Below are 16643 nucleotides of genomic sequence, written 5' to 3'. Positions count from 1 at the left end.
TAGCACTGTGCTCAACTGGCCTGCCAACTCTCCTGACCTGAACCCCATAGAGAATCTGTGGGATATTGTGAAGAGAACGTTGAGAGACTCAAGACCCAACACTCTGGATGAGCTAAAGGCCGCTATCGAAGCATCCTGGGCCTCCATAAGACCTCAGCAGTGCCACAGGCTGATTGCCTCCATGCCACGCTGCATTGAAGCAGTCATTTCTGCAAAAGGATTCCCGACCAAGTATTGAGTGCATAACTGTACATGATTATTTGAAGGTTGACGTTTTTTGTATTAAAAACACTTTTCTTTTATTGGTCGGATGAAATATGCTAATTTTGTGAGATAGGAATTTTGGGTTTTCATGAGCTGTATGCCACAATCATCCGTATTAATACAATAAAAGACCTGAAATATTTCAGTTAGTGTGCAATGAATCTAAAATATATGAATGTTAAATTTTCATCATTACATTATAGAAAATAATGAACTTTATCACAATATGCTAATTTTTTGAGAAGGACCTGTACATCTCAAATTTATTGTTTTTTCTTTGAATTCCCTTCAAAAATATGAATGAAGCGCATTCAGACACATCTCAGACTCTCCAGATGATAATCCAACAACGAATGGAAACACAAAGTTAAGAACTTCTGTGTTTTGTTGCATCTGTCCCTCGGCCATTACCAAATTGCAAAATAAAACTTTTTAGCAGGATTTTTCTTGGAATATTTTATTTACAGCAATAACAATGTATCTGAGCTTCATCGCCCACAAAATCCTTACACAAGTCAATTAAAGGCCAACAAACGCACCAGCAAAAGTGGGACTCATAAGAGATGGGGCGAAACAATGTGTCTTCTTGTTTATTAAGACTCAAGAATGTCAATAGGAGCCTTTCTATACAGTAGGAAGCCAGAGGAGGTCATTGCAGAGACACAATGACCTTCTGCTATTCTCCTCATTGATAATGACCCAGACACAGTGCCCATCAACCAGACCTCTAATAAAGCCAAACGCTCCATTTGCTAATAACCCTTTACGTAGCTGCAGGAAGGGGAACAAAGCTTTGGACGGACAGGATGGGGCAGAAAACATCCACCTTATCGATCTGAGATTGTGCACTGCCTGATGGCATGTGGTGATGACTGCGTTCCTCTTCTTCATCGTCATAAAGACACAAAAACAAAATGTGCTGTAGAAGACAAAAAAAACATACACACACACAGTGCAAAACATTTCCCGCTAACAATCAATCCTCGTTGGAGACTCATTTTCTGGGCTCTTGGTTGCCACGTTGCAGCACTTTTTCACAGTTCCAGACGTGCTTAGAGGTGGTATTTTTCCAGCAACAGGACAGGTAAACTAATTTCTCATTTCCTAATTGGTACAGGAATTCCATCCTTTTCTCGCCTCACAGCAACCTCTCATGGGGAGGGCTGATTAATTAGTACTAATAATACACACCAAGCCCAGTACTGCCCAAAAGTTTCAAACCACTCTTTAGATTTAGTTTCCAATGAGGCAGACCTTGTAATCTTCTGAACTGGTCTTGACCCATAGTTCTTCATCTTTATAAAAAGGTCTTTCACTGTTGTTTTTTTTGGACTTGTTGCATTTGTTGTTGTTGCTGTTTTTAATGCTCATTTTCTATCCCCTCATGGCCATGACACACATATTGTGTTAAGTGTTTTAACAATCAAGGATTCAATGACAGGGCAGAAAATGAGTGCAATGCTTTAAATAACACTCATCAAAAACATCATTCAGATCTGTGAAAAAAAACTCTGGCTCCTGGAAATTAAAACAAAACACAAGACTTTTGCACAGTAATACAGCTAGCAGTTGTTCAGTTTCACATTTCCACTGTTTTCCTCCTCCCGTTGCATCACTTGCTCAGCTGGACAATGTACCCATACAGCTGGTCTGAGAAGGCCTGAAGAGAGAACCTCTCCTCCACCCTCCTCTTCCCAGCTTGTCCCATGTCCCTGCGGAGGCGTGTGTCCCTGATAAGCCTCTCCATGGCCTTGGAGAAGGCTTCCGCCGTGGGCTCGCACAGGAAGCCCGTCTCCCCGTCTGCCACGCTCTCAAGGGGCCCGCCTGAGTTCACAGCGATAACTGGACAGCTGCAAAACATGGCTTCTACAGGAACTATCCCAAAATGTTCTCTGCTGGGGGTGTAAAGCACTGCAGTGGATGTTTGCAGCAGGACCACCTTCAGAGAATCAGAAGGAGAACGCATAAAGGTGACGCAGTCCTCCAGGTGGAGCTGCTCTGCCAGTTCATTCAGCTCGATGTAGTGTTGAACGTTCTCAGTAACGCGGTCGTCGTAGCCCCCAGCGATTACCAGGTGAACACCTGCTCTCTGACCCGGGATGAGGCTGCATCTTAGGACTGCCAGAGCCTCCAGAGCCAGGCCCAGGTTCTTCTTTCTCTCATATCGGTTCAGAGACAGAAACAGGTGAGATATTCCTTCAGGAAGCAGCCCCTGGAGGCCCTGTGCTTTCGTAGACAACTGATTAAAGGTATTAGTGTTGAGGGACGGATAGAGGACATCTGTGTGGACTTGGTTTAGACTGCAGAAGGTCTCTCTGAAGATGGCTGCAGTGAACTGGCTGTTCACCAAAATCTAAGTAAAGAGAAATTACAGGAAAATTAATTTCACATCTGAGTTCACTTTGACTTTGGTAGCAGTTTAGGGACTATCACCTTTCATTTTAAAGGCCTTGAACAGGTTCCTGAGCTAATAAAACAGCTTGAATATGTACAGGTCCTTCTCAAAATATTAGCATATTGTGATAAAGTTCATTATTTTCCATAATGTCATGATGAAAATTTAACATTCATATATTTTAGATTCATTGCACACTAACTGAAATATTTCAGGTCTTTTATTGTCTTAATACGGATGATTGTGGCATACAGCTCATGAAAACCCAAAATTCCTATCTCACAAAATTAGCATACTTCATCCGACCAATAAAAGAAAAGTGTTTTTAATACAAAAAACGTCAACCTTCAAATAATCATGTACAGTTATGCACTCAATACTTGGTCAGGAATCCTTTGGCAGAAATGACTGCTTCAATGCGGCGTGGCATGGAGGCAATCAGCCTGTGGCACTGCTGAGGTCTTATGGAGGCCCAGGATGCTTCGATAGCGGCCTTTAGCTCATCCAGAGTGTTGGGTCTTGAGTCTCTCAACAATCTCCTCACAATATCCCACAGATTCTCTATGGGGTTCAGGTCAGGAGAGTTGGCAGGCCAATTGAGCACAGTGATACCATGGTCAGTAAACCATTTACCAGTGGTTTTGGCACTGTGAGCAGGTGCCAGGTCGTGCTGAAAAATGAAATCTTCATCTCCATAAAGCTTTTCAGCAGATGGAAGCATGAAGTGCTCCAAAATCTCCTGATAGCTAGCTGCATTGACCCTGCCCTTGATAAAACACAGTGGACCAACACCAGCAGCTGACACGGCACCCCAGACCATCACTGACTGTCGGTACTTGACACTGGACTTCTGGCATTTTGGCATTTCCTTCTCCCCAGTCTTCCTCCAGACTCTGGCACCTTGATTTCCGAATGACATGCAGAATTTGCTTTCATCCAAAAAAAGTACTTTGGACCACTGAGCAACAGTCCAGTGCTGCTTCTCTGTAGCCCAGGTCAGGCGCTTCTGCCGCTGTTTCTGGTTCAAAAGTGGCTTGACCTGGGGAATGCGGCACCTGTAGCCCATTTCCTGCACACGCCTGTGCACGGTGGCTCTGGATGTTTCTACTCCAGACTCAGTCCACTGCTTCCGCAGGTCCCCCAAGGATCTGGAATCGGCCCTTCTCCACAATCTTCCTCAGGGTCCGGTCACCTCTTCTCGTTGTGCAGCGTTTTCTGCCACACTTTTTCCTTCCCACAGACTTCCCACTGAGGTGCCTTGATACAGCACTCTGGGAACAGCCTATTCGTTCAGAAATGTCTTTCTGTGTCTTACCCTCTTGCTTGAGGGTGTCAATAGTGGCCTTCTGGACAGCAGTCAGGTCGGCAGTCCTACCCATGATTGGGGTTTTGAGTGATGAACCAGGCTGGGAGTTTTAAAGGCCTCAGGAATCTTTTGCAGGTGTTTAGAGTTAACTCGTTGATTCAGATGATTAGGTTCATAGCTCGTTTAGAGACCCTTTTAATGATATGCTAATTTTGTGAGATAGGAATTTTGGGTTTTCATGAGCTGTATGCCAAAATCATCCGTATTAAGACAATAAAAGACATGAAATATTTCAGTTAGTGTGCAATGAATCTAAAATATATTAATGTTAAATTTTCATCATTACATTATGGAAAATAATGAACTTTATCACAATATGCTAATATTTTGAGAAGGACCTGTAGATCATCTTAAACTATACTGAACATAATCCACAAACTCTGTGGCTTTACCTGGATTTTATGTGAGAAGCCAAGGCAGTACAGAACTTTATTGTGAAGTGGAAGGAAAATTATATTGTTTTTACAGATAAAAAGTCTCATGATTGCTCTGCATTTGTGTTCACTCCCCTTCCATATTGATACTCCTAAATAATATCAAGTACAACCATTTAATTTCAGAAGTCACGCACTTAGTGAAAGAAGTCTTTGTGTTAATTACTGTCAGAATAAATCCAGCTGCTCTGTGAAGACCTCAGAGACAATTAGATAACAAACAGCATTGTGGAGACCAAGGAACACAGCAGACAGCTCAGGGAGAAAGCTGTGGACAAGTTTAAAGCCTGTCAGACACTTCTTGCCAAACAGGCTGGACTTACTCAAAGGAGCAGCCAAGAGACCAATAGTAACTCAGGAGGAGCTGGAGAGATCCACAGCTCAGGTGGAGAAAATGTCAATTTATGGAGAATTTGCAAGAAGAAAGTCATTGTTAAAAGAAAGCTATACAAGGTCTGGGTAGTTGTCTGCCATAAGCCATGCAGATGACACAGCACAGATGTAGAAGAAGGTGCTCTGGTCAAAGGAGCTTTTGACCTATATGCAAAATACTTTACAATACATGACTCTAAACACACTATCTCCCGGGTAAAACACGGGGGTGATGGTGGTGGTGGTATGCTGTGAGGTTGGGGTTGTATTCCAGCAGGGACGGGAATGCTGCTTAGAGTTCATGAAAACAAGGATGGAGCTAAATACAGTTTAAGAAACCGGGAGAAAACTTGTTCATGGCTGCAAAAGACTTGAGACAGGGGCGGAGGCTCACCTTCCCACAGAACAACGTCCCAAAAATAACAGCTAAAGCTGCAATAGATCGATTTAGATAAAAACATTCAGGTGTTAAAATGGCCCAGTCAAAGTCCAGACCTTAATCTAATGGAGAATTTGTGGCAAGACATAAAAAAAACCTGCTTTTTAGAGATCAGCTCCATGCAATCTGACTGAGTGTCAGCTTTTTTAAAAGTAGAATAAACATAGCAGGTTCTAGACTTGCTGCTATAAGTGCAGTAAAAGATATTACGAGGTAATCACTCAGAACAGCTGAACATAAATGTAGGACACCCTTTTCAGATTTTCTTAAATCTTTAGAACTTGAAAACAATCACTAATTTGCTTTCCACTTCATAAATTTGCACTACTTTGTTTTGGTATATGAAATAAAATCCCATTAAAATACACTGAGGTTTGTGGTGGTAATGTAACATGTACAAAAAGGTCAAGGGATAAGAATATAAAAAAACACACACACACACACACATCAGCTAATAAACTAAAGGTGTAAGAGTTATAACATTTCAAAATTGTCATGAAGAAACTATTTCTTTCTCATAAAAACATGTCAGTAACTCTTTAATCACTTCTGTGTACTCAATGCTGAAGACACAGGAAATACACACACTTTTTTTTGATGAAAATCTTTCTTTTTTATCTTTAAGAGAACAACCTTTTCCTTTACCTGGTAAATCATCCTGATGTTCTATTAGGCAGCAGCTTTGATAAAATGAACAGTTTTCTTGGTCTTGCATTTAGTTTGTGGCTGCAATCTCTTTATCAAATGAAGCCTCCTACTAGAAACCTTTAGGTGTCTTCTTGCAGTCTTTTTCAGCTTTGTTGGATTAGGGGATTCCAGAAATGATTGTTTGTGAGACAAAGTTTGAGAAGGAAACCATGGCTGGAACCTTCTATAGCCGAGATTAGTTTATGGGTTGTGCCTGACTATCCTAAACAGTATTTTATTAAGATTAGATCAAAAGATTGTGATAACGAACACCTTGTGTGTTTAACCAGGAGTGTTTCCAAAGGTTTCTCAGGAGTCTAAATCATTTTATTTTTGAGTTGTAGACTCTTAATTACCAGATCAGCCATGCCAGTGGTGCGTTCTTCCAACCAGTCAATAGGAGCTCTATAGAGCTTCTTTAGGGCTGATTTCCTCTGGGTCAGCAGCTGGTCCGGAAAGTGACAGTAGAACAAGACTTTCTTCCTCCGCCGGGACAACCGCAGCACCGGTATACAAACCGATACCTAGGGTCAAAAGAAACTCAATAACTAGACAATTTGTTCCAGAAAAAGTAGATAAATGTCCACTTATGTAAGGTGAAGCCGCAATGATTTGATGCAAAACAGAAGACTTCTCTGTTTTTAGCAATAAAAGGATCCCTAGAAACCTCTGAGCGAATGATCAGGCACTGATGGCTTACTCAGATTATTTACTCACCTGATCACAGAAGATGACATCATACTCTACACTGCTGAGAAAGACCAGGTAGAAGGCCACATAGATCATCCGAAGGTACGCACAAAGAGCGTGTAGGCAGCCAAACACACTGGTGGGTAACCAGTCGCCAACACATACCTTTAAGAAAATAACATTTACAGAACAATTTATGAAACGGTCTTAGACTGTCAGTGTCTTGAATGTTATTCTTCACATGTATTTTCTAGCATTTTCTTGTCATGTCGGTCAGAGGTTTACATACACCTTTCATTGCCATGAATGTCATTCCTTTTGGGTTTTTAATTATTTATTTAATCTGTTATTTTTTGATTTACAATTTTAGTGACATTTAGAAACACCATTAAAAACATCACTGTTAATATTTGATTAAATGTCCATAGATTTTTGTAGAGAAACCACTAATAATCAACAAGCTTTTGTCACAATTAAGACCAAATATTTGACCGTTCCCTTTTTTAAATCAGAAATGGTAAAGTTCAGTTAAATCGGTTGACTTCTAGGCACTACCTTTAACTTTTAGGCATAGTCCAAACATTTTAAAAGGGTTGAGAACTAGGCCAGTCCAGAAGGTTACCGTTTGTCTGCTTAATCCATTCCAAACTCAGTTGTGATGCGTTTTTGGAATCACTGTCCAGCTGGAAAACCCAACGGAGTCCAGGTTTCAACTATCGCACATTTGATCTGAGGTAAAGTAGCCTTTTTTCTTCATTATTCCACTTTGCGCAATGCTCCAGTAACAACGGCAGCTAAACAAACACCACATCATGATGCTGTCACTACCATGTTGGACGGTTCATAAAGTGGTGTTAGGTTTGACAACCTCACCTTGACTCCTTCACACATGCTTCTTGTTTCTGTGACCAGAGAGCTCAACTTCTCTCTTGTCTGAACATAAAACCTCTCCATAAGACACTTTTTAGTTGTGCTTGAAGGTGTCAAATTTGAAGCAAGTGCTTCTTTTTTGGTGAGCATTCTGTCCGTCTCTTCCAGGTAATAGCAGACCTCAGAGTTGTGCCTCTTTTCCATTCACGATTCCACCATCGCACGGCTCCACTCTACTCAACCATTGATGGCTGGAGGTGGAGCTTGAAGCCCCAACTCCAGCCATCAGCGTCATGTGCTGGGCAAAGTAAAATAAATACACGTCTTTTTTCGCACATCATGTCCTCTTAAAACAGTTAGGTTGCGGAGTCCAGATCACCCTCCCGTCCACAGCTCGCATGACGATGGCCAAAAATGCCATCAATGATTTCAAACCACCGGCATGGTTTGACCCACTCTGGCCATTGTGGTCCTTAATAATTTAAGTCACTCTTCAGTTTTTTTTTTAGCTTTTCCCAGCGATGTGGTGTGCTGTAAAATCAGTGGATTGTCATTTTCTCCGCTACTTCAGCGAACACTTTCTCATGCCGCTGAAATACGGCTGACCCCGCTCCTGGCCCATCAGTGAACAGCAGTCTGTTCAAGTCACATCTCGGCCCTACTCAGCCCTGATGGGACCTGCAATCAAATGAGGGTCAGATGATTAAAAACTTGGCCACAATCATGTGTTGGAACAGAACAATGATCCCAAACACACACCAAAACTGGTTTGGAGTAGATGAAGCAGGCTAACATTAAACTTTTGGAATGGGTCTGACCTAAACACCATTGAAAAAGTATTACCTAACTGAAAATCCAAGTAAAACAAGAACATTACCAATTCCTCCACATAGAGAGGTTAAATATTCAGCCAGAATTATTCAAGAAGCTTGTTGATGGCTACAAGAAGTGTGTGGCTGAGGTTTAACTTGCAAGGGTACATTTAACCAAACATTAATGAGAATGTATACCTAGATTTTAACATGAATGTGGAATTTTTACCATGTGTGGATTAGAGAAAATCTGTGTTAAATTTTAACCAATGTGTTTTTAAAGTGAAATGCAAGTGGTGGATTTATTTCATTCTTCCACTTTGGGAACAAAAAAAAAAAAAAAAGTAAAAAGCTCAAAAATGAACAATATTCATGTCAATGACGGGTATGAAAAGCTAACCAGCATTGTACAATACACTGTATGATGTGTTTTAACACACCACAGGAAGATCTGGGTCCCGGGTCTCAGAGAAGCAGTGTTTTGGATCATAATGGGCCGTCCAGATCTGAACACTGCATCCTTGAGACTTCAAGGCAACAGCTGCATCAACCACTAACCGCTCTGCACCTCCAATACCAAGATCTGGATGGAGAAACACCACCCGAGGCATCCTGCACATAATAACATATAAAGTGAATTTAAAGTATGCATTACATTAAAATACTGTTTCACAGTCAAAGTTTTCATTTGTACTTGCTAAAGAAATGAAAGCCCACTGTCATGGAAAATGACAACAGTCTGTTACAACTGTGTAATCAGAAGAGCAATGTACTAAATAATGATCTAAAAGGAAACCCATAAATAAAACATCAGAACATACATTGCATTCATTAAAACCAAGCCAGGAAGTCAAGAAGTAAACTTTTTACTGTCACATTGCTAAGGCTAAGTTACATCGACAACGTTTACCCACTCTACCCGGTCTGCAAACGTCTTTTATCGGTACTTTAAATAAGCTGATATTTAATTATAGGTGAAAGCAAGAGTACACACTGGCCGACAAAAAGGTTGTTTCAGTCAAAGTTGGACGTTTAAATTCTAAGCGTTGATATTGGCACTAGATCGAAACCCTTTTCTCAAACTCAAATAATATGACGAGAACTGTTACAACTAAAAGTCCAAACCACATCTAGTTAAACGTAAAATACGGCTATGTTTACCTTTCAATCTCTCCACTACCTTCTTCAGGTTTGGAAACCATCGATTGAGCTGGCTTGATCAGTAACTGCTATCACGAAGAACTGACTCCGGGCTGCCATTTTGGTTCTGACCCACGGTTTCTTTAAACCCAATCGAGGTTCCTGTTTGAGCCGCAATGGCGTTTGTTTCCTTCACTACACCATCGTAAGACACGTCTCTCTCGGAGTCAAGGCGAATCGGTCATTTGCCTTTCATAAATCAATAGCTTAACATTATACATGCTTTTTAAAAAAATAAGAAAATGATGTGTTAATGTTTTTCACCCAAAATAATAAACATTAAACTGTTTAAGTGACAGTTTTTTCTTTTTGTATCGGATCCATTTTAGTCACTCAGTCAGGCGTCTACTCGGTCCCCCTCAAAGGTCCTGAATTTAGCATTCGTGTCCCCTATTTAGACGAACGTCAGCTTTGTGGGCTCTCTTCTGAAGTTTTGATCATTATACTACAGTCTGCCTTTATTTCTGACGTGGACATCAGGTTTAAGGGAGGCTCTGGCTTTAGACCGCCATTAAAAAACATAACAAAATGGTAATTTTCTCATTTTCATCTAAAAATTTCTTTTTTCAGCTAGCTAGCCTAGTTACATTCATTTGGGGCCAGTAACCGTTTTGCATTTAGCCTGTTAGCTGTGGACGTGGCCATTCCTCTGAGATTGATACATTTTTTACTGTTACATTATTTAATTTTATTATTTACTCTAAGTATGTATAAAATCAATAATATAAGACTACGATTGCTGTTGAGAGCTACATTGTAACTACGTTTGCCACGGCCTGTGCCTAAAACTAATCTGTACCTTGTATTCTAAATGTTATGTATGCAGGTGGATGGGAATTTTCATTCTAAATAAAGACAAAAACTTGTTATCAACAACTACTATATTATCAGAACTATGCCATCTCACAAATATTGGATATCTGGAATTATTCAATTTATAATGTAGCATATAGACTTCAAAATGGTTAGGGTATAATTTATCCAGTATTTCTGTTTCAATATACATATAATCTGCCTCTGTAATAGCGTTCTGAATATTTTTTTATATTGGGACCAAATCAAATTTTTGTAAGCCTTGTTGGGGTTCATGTTTTACCTTGAATGGTTTCTAATAGGTCTGTATTATTGCTCTTCCTTTGTTTTATTCTTTTCTTAAAAAACTAATGCAATCCTGTCTTTTTAAAGTAATATTTCAAGTGGTTGTTATACACCATTTGTAACTTCCAGAGCTGTTGTCAAAAGTTATGGGCTTGTCTTTGAGTTTGTAAGACTATAATGGACAAAATAAATGGTTAGAAAGAGAATTTATTTCACCTGAATCGTGTTTGTATTTTTGTTTTAGCCTGGACCAGCAGCAAGTGCAACTAATGTTGGGGCATCTAGCCGTTCCCCCAGTAAAACGGTGGCTCCTCGGGCTGCAGGCTCTACAGTCAGGCAAAGGTACATAATCTAAACTTCAACTTGTCCTAACATTATACATTCACAGTTATAACATTCATGTCATTAATGAGTTTTCATGCAAAAAAAAAAAGAAAAAAATAGATGATTCTTTCCTTCTCTTTGTTGGAATTGGGATAATTTTAACAAAGGCTGGTATAAGGTACAATAATGCAGGTATATATTGAAAATAAAGCCATTCATTGTTGTTTAACTCTTGGTTTAAAAAAAAAAACATCTTTTGTTTGTAGACTTTGTAAGTAAAAACGGTTGAGGATGCAAATTTGTTAGTCTTGAATTTAAACAGAAGAATCACTTTTGTTATTATGTCAATATTTTCAACAGAAAACAGAAAAGCAACAATTACTCTTAATGCTGCTAAAGTAATATATTGTTTTATACAGGTATAATAGTCTTATTTAAAATGCTTAATTATTCTTACTTTTATTTTGATGCATATACAAATTTATAGAATGAACACCAACTAATAAAGAATATTGTACCTTGTGGCTTTTCTGGTCTTGATAAGAGTTAGAAAAGTAGAGCGAAATCAAGCTATCTGCAAACTCCACTCACTCAAGCGCTTTCTCTGGCACAACCCTCAAACATAGGTAGAGCTTGATACCAATGGCTAAGTCCACATTTGCCATATTGGGTGTTAAATTTATCTGTGCTTCCAGATAAAAGCTGAAGTAGAAGCTCTGAATCCCACGTTTCTTTTTGCCGCAAAGCTTCCAAGTTACTGGCTCTGATTTTAAGTTTACATTGATGGTAAATTTTATGGAGTTGCTCATTGTAGTGCAGTTGTCAAAAACAGGGCTGCATGATGCCCTATATAATCATTGGTGAGTGATTGTGATGCAGCACAGGATTGTGGGGTGTGTAAATGAAGCAGGGAAGCAATGTCAGCTCTGTAGCTATGTTTTCTATAGTGTTGAAAGGGTACCTTCGTGGCATAGATTCAACAAGGTACTGGAAACATTCCTCAGAGAGTTTGGTCCTTATTGACATGATAGCATCACACAGATGCTGCACATTTGTCGGCTGCACATCCATGATGCGAATCTCCCGTTTCACCACATCCCAAAGGTGCTCTATTGGGTTGAGATCTGGTGGCCATTTGAATACAGTGAACTCATTGTCATGTTCAAGAAACCAGTCTGAGATGGTTTGTGCTTTACGACATGGCGCGTTCTCCTGCTGGAAGTAACCATCAGAAGATGGGTACACTGTGGTCATAAAGGGATGGACATGGTCAGCAACAATACTCAGGTAGGCTGTGGCGTTGACACGATGCTCAGTTGATACTACAGTTGGGGCTCAAAGTGTGCCAAGAAAATATCCCCCACACCATTACACTTCCACCACCAGCCTGAACCGTTGACACAAGGCAGGATGGATGCATACTTTTATGTTGTTGACGCCAAATTCTGACCCTACCATCCGAATGTCACAGCAGAAATTGAGACTCGTCAGACCAGGCAACGTTTTTCCAATCTACTATTGTCCAATTTTGGTGAACCTGTGCGAATTATAGCCTCAGTTTCCTGTTCTTAGCTGATAGGAGTGGCACCCGGTGTGGTCTTCTGCTGCTGTAGCCCATCTGCCTCAAGGTTCAATGTGTTGTGTGTTCAGAGATGCTCTTCTGCATGCTGTGGTTGTAACAAGTGGTTACTTGAGTTACTGTTGCCTTTCTATCAGCTCGAACCAGTCTGGCCATTCTCCTCTGACCTCTGGCATCAACAAGGCATTTGCTCCCACAGAACTGCCGCTCACTGGATATTTTATCTTTTTCGGACCATTCTCTGTAAACCCTAGAGATGGTAGTGCATGAAAATCCCAGTAGATCAGCAGTTTCTGAAATACTCAGACCAGCCTGTCTGGCACCAACAACCATGCCACGTTTAAAGTCACTTAAATCACCTTTCTTCCCCATTCTGATGCTCGGTTTGAACTGCAGCAGATCGTCTTGACCATGTGTATATGTCTAAATGCATTGAGTTGCTGCCATGTGATTGGATGATTAGAAATTTGCGTTAATGAACAGTTGGACAGGTGTACCTAATGAAGTGGCCAGTGAGTGTATATGTAAATATTGGTTATATCTTGCCATATGCATAGCTTCCAACACTCTTTGTGACTTTTGTTATATTGGACTCAACCATCTGTGTCTGGTGTGGGCATCCAATGCAGTGATTCTTCATCCAACTGGCTGAATATATTATTACTGTGTACAACATAAATTCATGCCATGTGGAATATGATTTCCAGCAAATGTCCTATCCCAAACAGTCCTTCATTATATTAATATTGTGCACACTGATGTTTATTTTATTTATATATCGCCAGTTTACGACCGATCTCTTCAAGGCCCTTGATAAGACATATGGGTCCAATTTATGTCCAAGTGCATAGAAGTAGATATTGTGGTCATTGGTCAAATGGTGAAAAACATGGGAGCCTCATTATTTGAAAAGAATTGAACTATTATTGTTAGATTCATCCTACTCTTTTGAAACAAATTACGTTTTATATTTTCTCTTTGTGGAAATTAGAAAATTGTTTAGAGTCAAATTTGGGATTTGGGACAGTTGTCACAGTCCTGAAGCGTAGACATGTATTTGAATGTTTTGGATAATTTAACAAAGTTTTCCACCCATAACTAATTTTCAATTTGTTGGACAGTTATCTTTAGTATCATCATCATATTACACTAGGGGACTTTATTTCTTTGGAAGATACATAGACGTGTTGGTACTTTAAATTCTTATTGATCACATTTCCATATTGATTCTCGTTTTTTTTTGCAATAAAAACTGTAAGTTAAAAATTAGCATTTATTTACTTTCCAGATAATCCCCACTGACTGTGTTTTCTTAGATGCTGTAAAAAATTAGCGGGTTTTAGGTAGTTGGTTCTTGTGTCCACCCTCTCATCGATTAGAGTAGATGGATGTTGTCGCGTGGACCTAATCAGTGTGTAATCATAAGGCTCACTGTAGCTTCTCTCTCATTATTACCCATTACCACCAATCCTTTTTATTACCTCATTAACCTCTGTTTAATCTGTCCACAAGCAAAGCAGTCATGGATCAGTCTGCTTCCTAGATGTATTAAGATTAAATTTTGAATATAGTGTTTAACATGTTTTTTTTTACTGTAATGGTTTTTAAATGCCAATGATAGTAGGAGTATAATTAATATAAATAACATTTTGGTTTAGGATCAGTATTTCACAGATTTGGTTTTGTTCTCTTTTTAACTCTGGATTTCTTTCTGCCCTGAAAATGTGCTTTGAATGTTTTTAATAGTCAGTGGAATAAAGTTGTGTTTTTTTTTTATTTATGTTTCAAAAGAAAAGCTACCAGCAGCAGTACACGCAGCGGTGGCAGGACCACACAATCTGCTGGTACCGGCGGCATGTGGCGCTTCTACACTGAAGACTCACCAGGCCTCAAAGTGTGAGTACCGCTTCTAAACAGCACCCTCCATAGAAGAGTTGCACCTATGAACTCTCTGACATCTTCACATGCTTCACTTAGAGTGGATAATCTTCAGAATTTCCGACTCTTGGGATGATAAATAACAGGAAATTGGGCAGACGTGACTCTCTGCTGAAACATATGATGCTTTTGAGCTTGGGATCATGTACACATAGTTTTTTGTTCGCCCAGTGAATGCTGGGAGAACTCTAATCGTCAAACTTATGCTGATATTAGCAAAGGCATCCTGTCTCCTGGCTATAAACAGTCACGGGTGATCAATGGTGCCGTGGTTGTTATTGAGTGGGTCTCTTCAGCAGTCGAAGGAGGGCAGCTTCGCCATACAGTGGTGTATATCGAGTGCGTGTTTGTTCTTGCGTTAGACGCCAGCCCCAAAGCTTCATTAAAGGATCCACTCTGAAAGGTCAACTCAATTACAGCCTTCTGACAGGGGGGAAGGAGGCGCGGTGCAAAAAAGGGTTGGCATGGCAATGCCGCTACTTAGCAGTGCACCCCATGGCCCACCCCTCCTTGCTCTCAGAGCCTCCTTCAGAGATGAGACCACCTCCTCATTTCCAAATCTAATCAATAAAATTAGAGATGCTCACTCTGGTTCAGGCTACTGCAAGTGATGGGATTTGTGTGTTAATCTGGTTATTAATTAGTTTCTCCTTGTTTTTACAGCGGCCCTGTTCCTGTGCTGGTGATGAGCCTCTTGTTTATTGCTTCAGTCTTCATGCTTCACATCTGGGGGAAGTACACCCGGTCTTAAACCCCATCTGAAGTCTTCTGACCTTGTGTCTCGGCTGCTTAACACTTTGGACCTGGACCAAACAAGTTTCCTCCTTCGCCATCACTATGACACTCAAATTGGATTTTTGTGTCCATATTAGTACACAATCTTAATCAGACTATGGTAACCAGAATGCAGCTCCCTCTCACCAGAGTGTGTTTTTTACCCTTGATGAGGTTAGTGGGATGAAGCATTGAAGATCCACATCAGACATCTGAAATCAGCAGCAGGCATGTTTTCCTGCTTCTGCTGCATGGAGGACACTTTTGTTTTCAGGCCCCCATAAAGAATTTTCCTGATAGCCTGAACTTCATTTTTTGTTAACAGCATTTGTACAAAATTTGGTTGTAAAGTTGTACAATAAAAATTAAAAAAATATTTAAAAAAGATTGATTTTGTTGTTGAATGTTGAACATTTTGTCAAAAGGTATATTTTTAAGGGACAATTGACTCAAATTCCTAATTTGAGTCAATCAAGTTAGGAATAAAACTAGGTATTTTTTTTATGGACGGTTTATCTGGTATTTAAAGCGCATGTAATAAAACTTTTCACTATTGTTTAGGTTTGTAGCTCATGATGGTAATATCCATTTTTAGATACAATGGTATGTAATCAGGTAAAGAAAACAATGAGCACACCGCAGCCAAGAACGAAGCTGAAAGTTGCAGAAGAGTGAGGTTACGTCAGGAATGCCAAACTCAGGAGTCAATGATTAACACGGGGGCCACTCAAGACAGAAGTAGTGAACAAAGTCTGCTGCTGCAATTTGAGTTCATACTTTGAGGGTTTATATGGTGATCTAGCCAGTGAGAAGGAGGAAGTCGTGTGAAGTGTCCGAGTGCAGTAGTTTGGAGACTTAAACTGGCACCCTGCCTGTGATTGACCAATTGTGACAAATGGGAACTCCAAAAACAAAACTTCTGGCTGTATACAGGTAAGACATAATTTCTGCTTCAGTTCTGTCTAGCATTGTAACTCTGATTCTAACGGGCATCGGCCCTTCTAGTTTTCTACGCAACCGACACCAGAATACTTTATTTAGGCATGCTGGAGTTCTGCCAGCTTTACGTTTCTCTTTATAGTCAGCCCATGTTTTACCTATGAGGGTTTAACAGCAGCACAATAATGTACCTGTAGTAATCTTATTCATTGAACACCATCCGTCACATCACTCTGACTGCAAGTGGGGCTGCAGTTAGTTTTATGACATGTCTTCTACCCTAAACTACTACACCCGTTTTGGAAGGAAGAGTAGTTAAAATACAAAGATTGCAGCTGTATTTAAATTTTTTCCTCATTTGGCACCAACACTTTCGGAAAAAATAAACCTGCAGAAGGAACGTGTTTCTGACAGAAGGCACTTAAAAGTAAACTGGTGAAAAGAGCACATTTTCATACCCAA

The 16643-nt window shown here is 40.1% G+C and overlaps 2 protein-coding genes across 2 annotated transcripts; one reads left to right on the top strand and one right to left on the bottom strand.

The window, feature by feature from the left end:
• Nucleotides 1-705: 705 nt before the first annotated feature.
• Nucleotides 706-9666, bottom strand: alg2 (ALG2 alpha-1,3/1,6-mannosyltransferase). The gene is made up of 5 exons (XM_047361100.1): nucleotides 9491-9666; nucleotides 8770-8941; nucleotides 6675-6812; nucleotides 6314-6481; nucleotides 706-2617 (listed from the first exon to the last, which is right to left on the bottom strand). The coding sequence occupies exons 1-5, from the start codon at nucleotides 9529-9531 to the stop codon at nucleotides 1877-1879; spliced, it is 1260 nt and encodes a 419-aa protein (XP_047217056.1). The 5' UTR covers nucleotides 9532-9666; the 3' UTR covers nucleotides 706-1876.
• Nucleotides 9667-9902: 236 nt separating this feature from the next.
• sec61b (SEC61 translocon subunit beta) lies at nucleotides 9903-15629 on the top strand. Its single transcript, XM_047361101.1, has 4 exons — nucleotides 9903-10060; nucleotides 10872-10969; nucleotides 14322-14426; nucleotides 15132-15629. The coding sequence occupies exons 1-4, from the start codon at nucleotides 10058-10060 to the stop codon at nucleotides 15217-15219; spliced, it is 294 nt and encodes a 97-aa protein (XP_047217057.1). The 5' UTR covers nucleotides 9903-10057; the 3' UTR covers nucleotides 15220-15629.
• Nucleotides 15630-16643: the final 1014 nt, after the last annotated feature.

This window comes from Girardinichthys multiradiatus, chromosome 3 (assembly GCF_021462225.1).
Source record: "Girardinichthys multiradiatus isolate DD_20200921_A chromosome 3, DD_fGirMul_XY1, whole genome shotgun sequence".
NCBI classification, from domain to species: Eukaryota; Metazoa; Chordata; class Actinopteri; order Cyprinodontiformes; family Goodeidae; genus Girardinichthys; species Girardinichthys multiradiatus.
This window is presented reverse-complemented; position numbering and strand designations above follow the sequence as displayed.

Coding starts and splice junctions, on each gene's coding strand:
- alg2 (XM_047361100.1), bottom strand. CDS start 9,531: ATGGTTTCCAAACCTGAAGAAGGTAGTGGAGAGATTGAAAG. Junction 6,813..8,769: donor GGGACCCAGATCTTCCTGTG/GTGTGTTAAAAC, acceptor ATTTTCTTAAAG/GTATGTGTTGGCGACTGGTT. Junction 2,618..6,313: donor CCACTGGCATGGCTGATCTG/GTAATTAAGAGT, acceptor CTCTTTACTTAG/ATTTTGGTGAACAGCCAGTT.
- sec61b (XM_047361101.1), top strand. Junction 10,970..14,321: donor GGCTCTACAGTCAGGCAAAG/GTACATAATCTA, acceptor ATGTTTCAAAAG/AAAAGCTACCAGCAGCAGTA. Junction 14,427..15,131: donor GACTCACCAGGCCTCAAAGT/GTGAGTACCGCT, acceptor TTGTTTTTACAG/CGGCCCTGTTCCTGTGCTGG.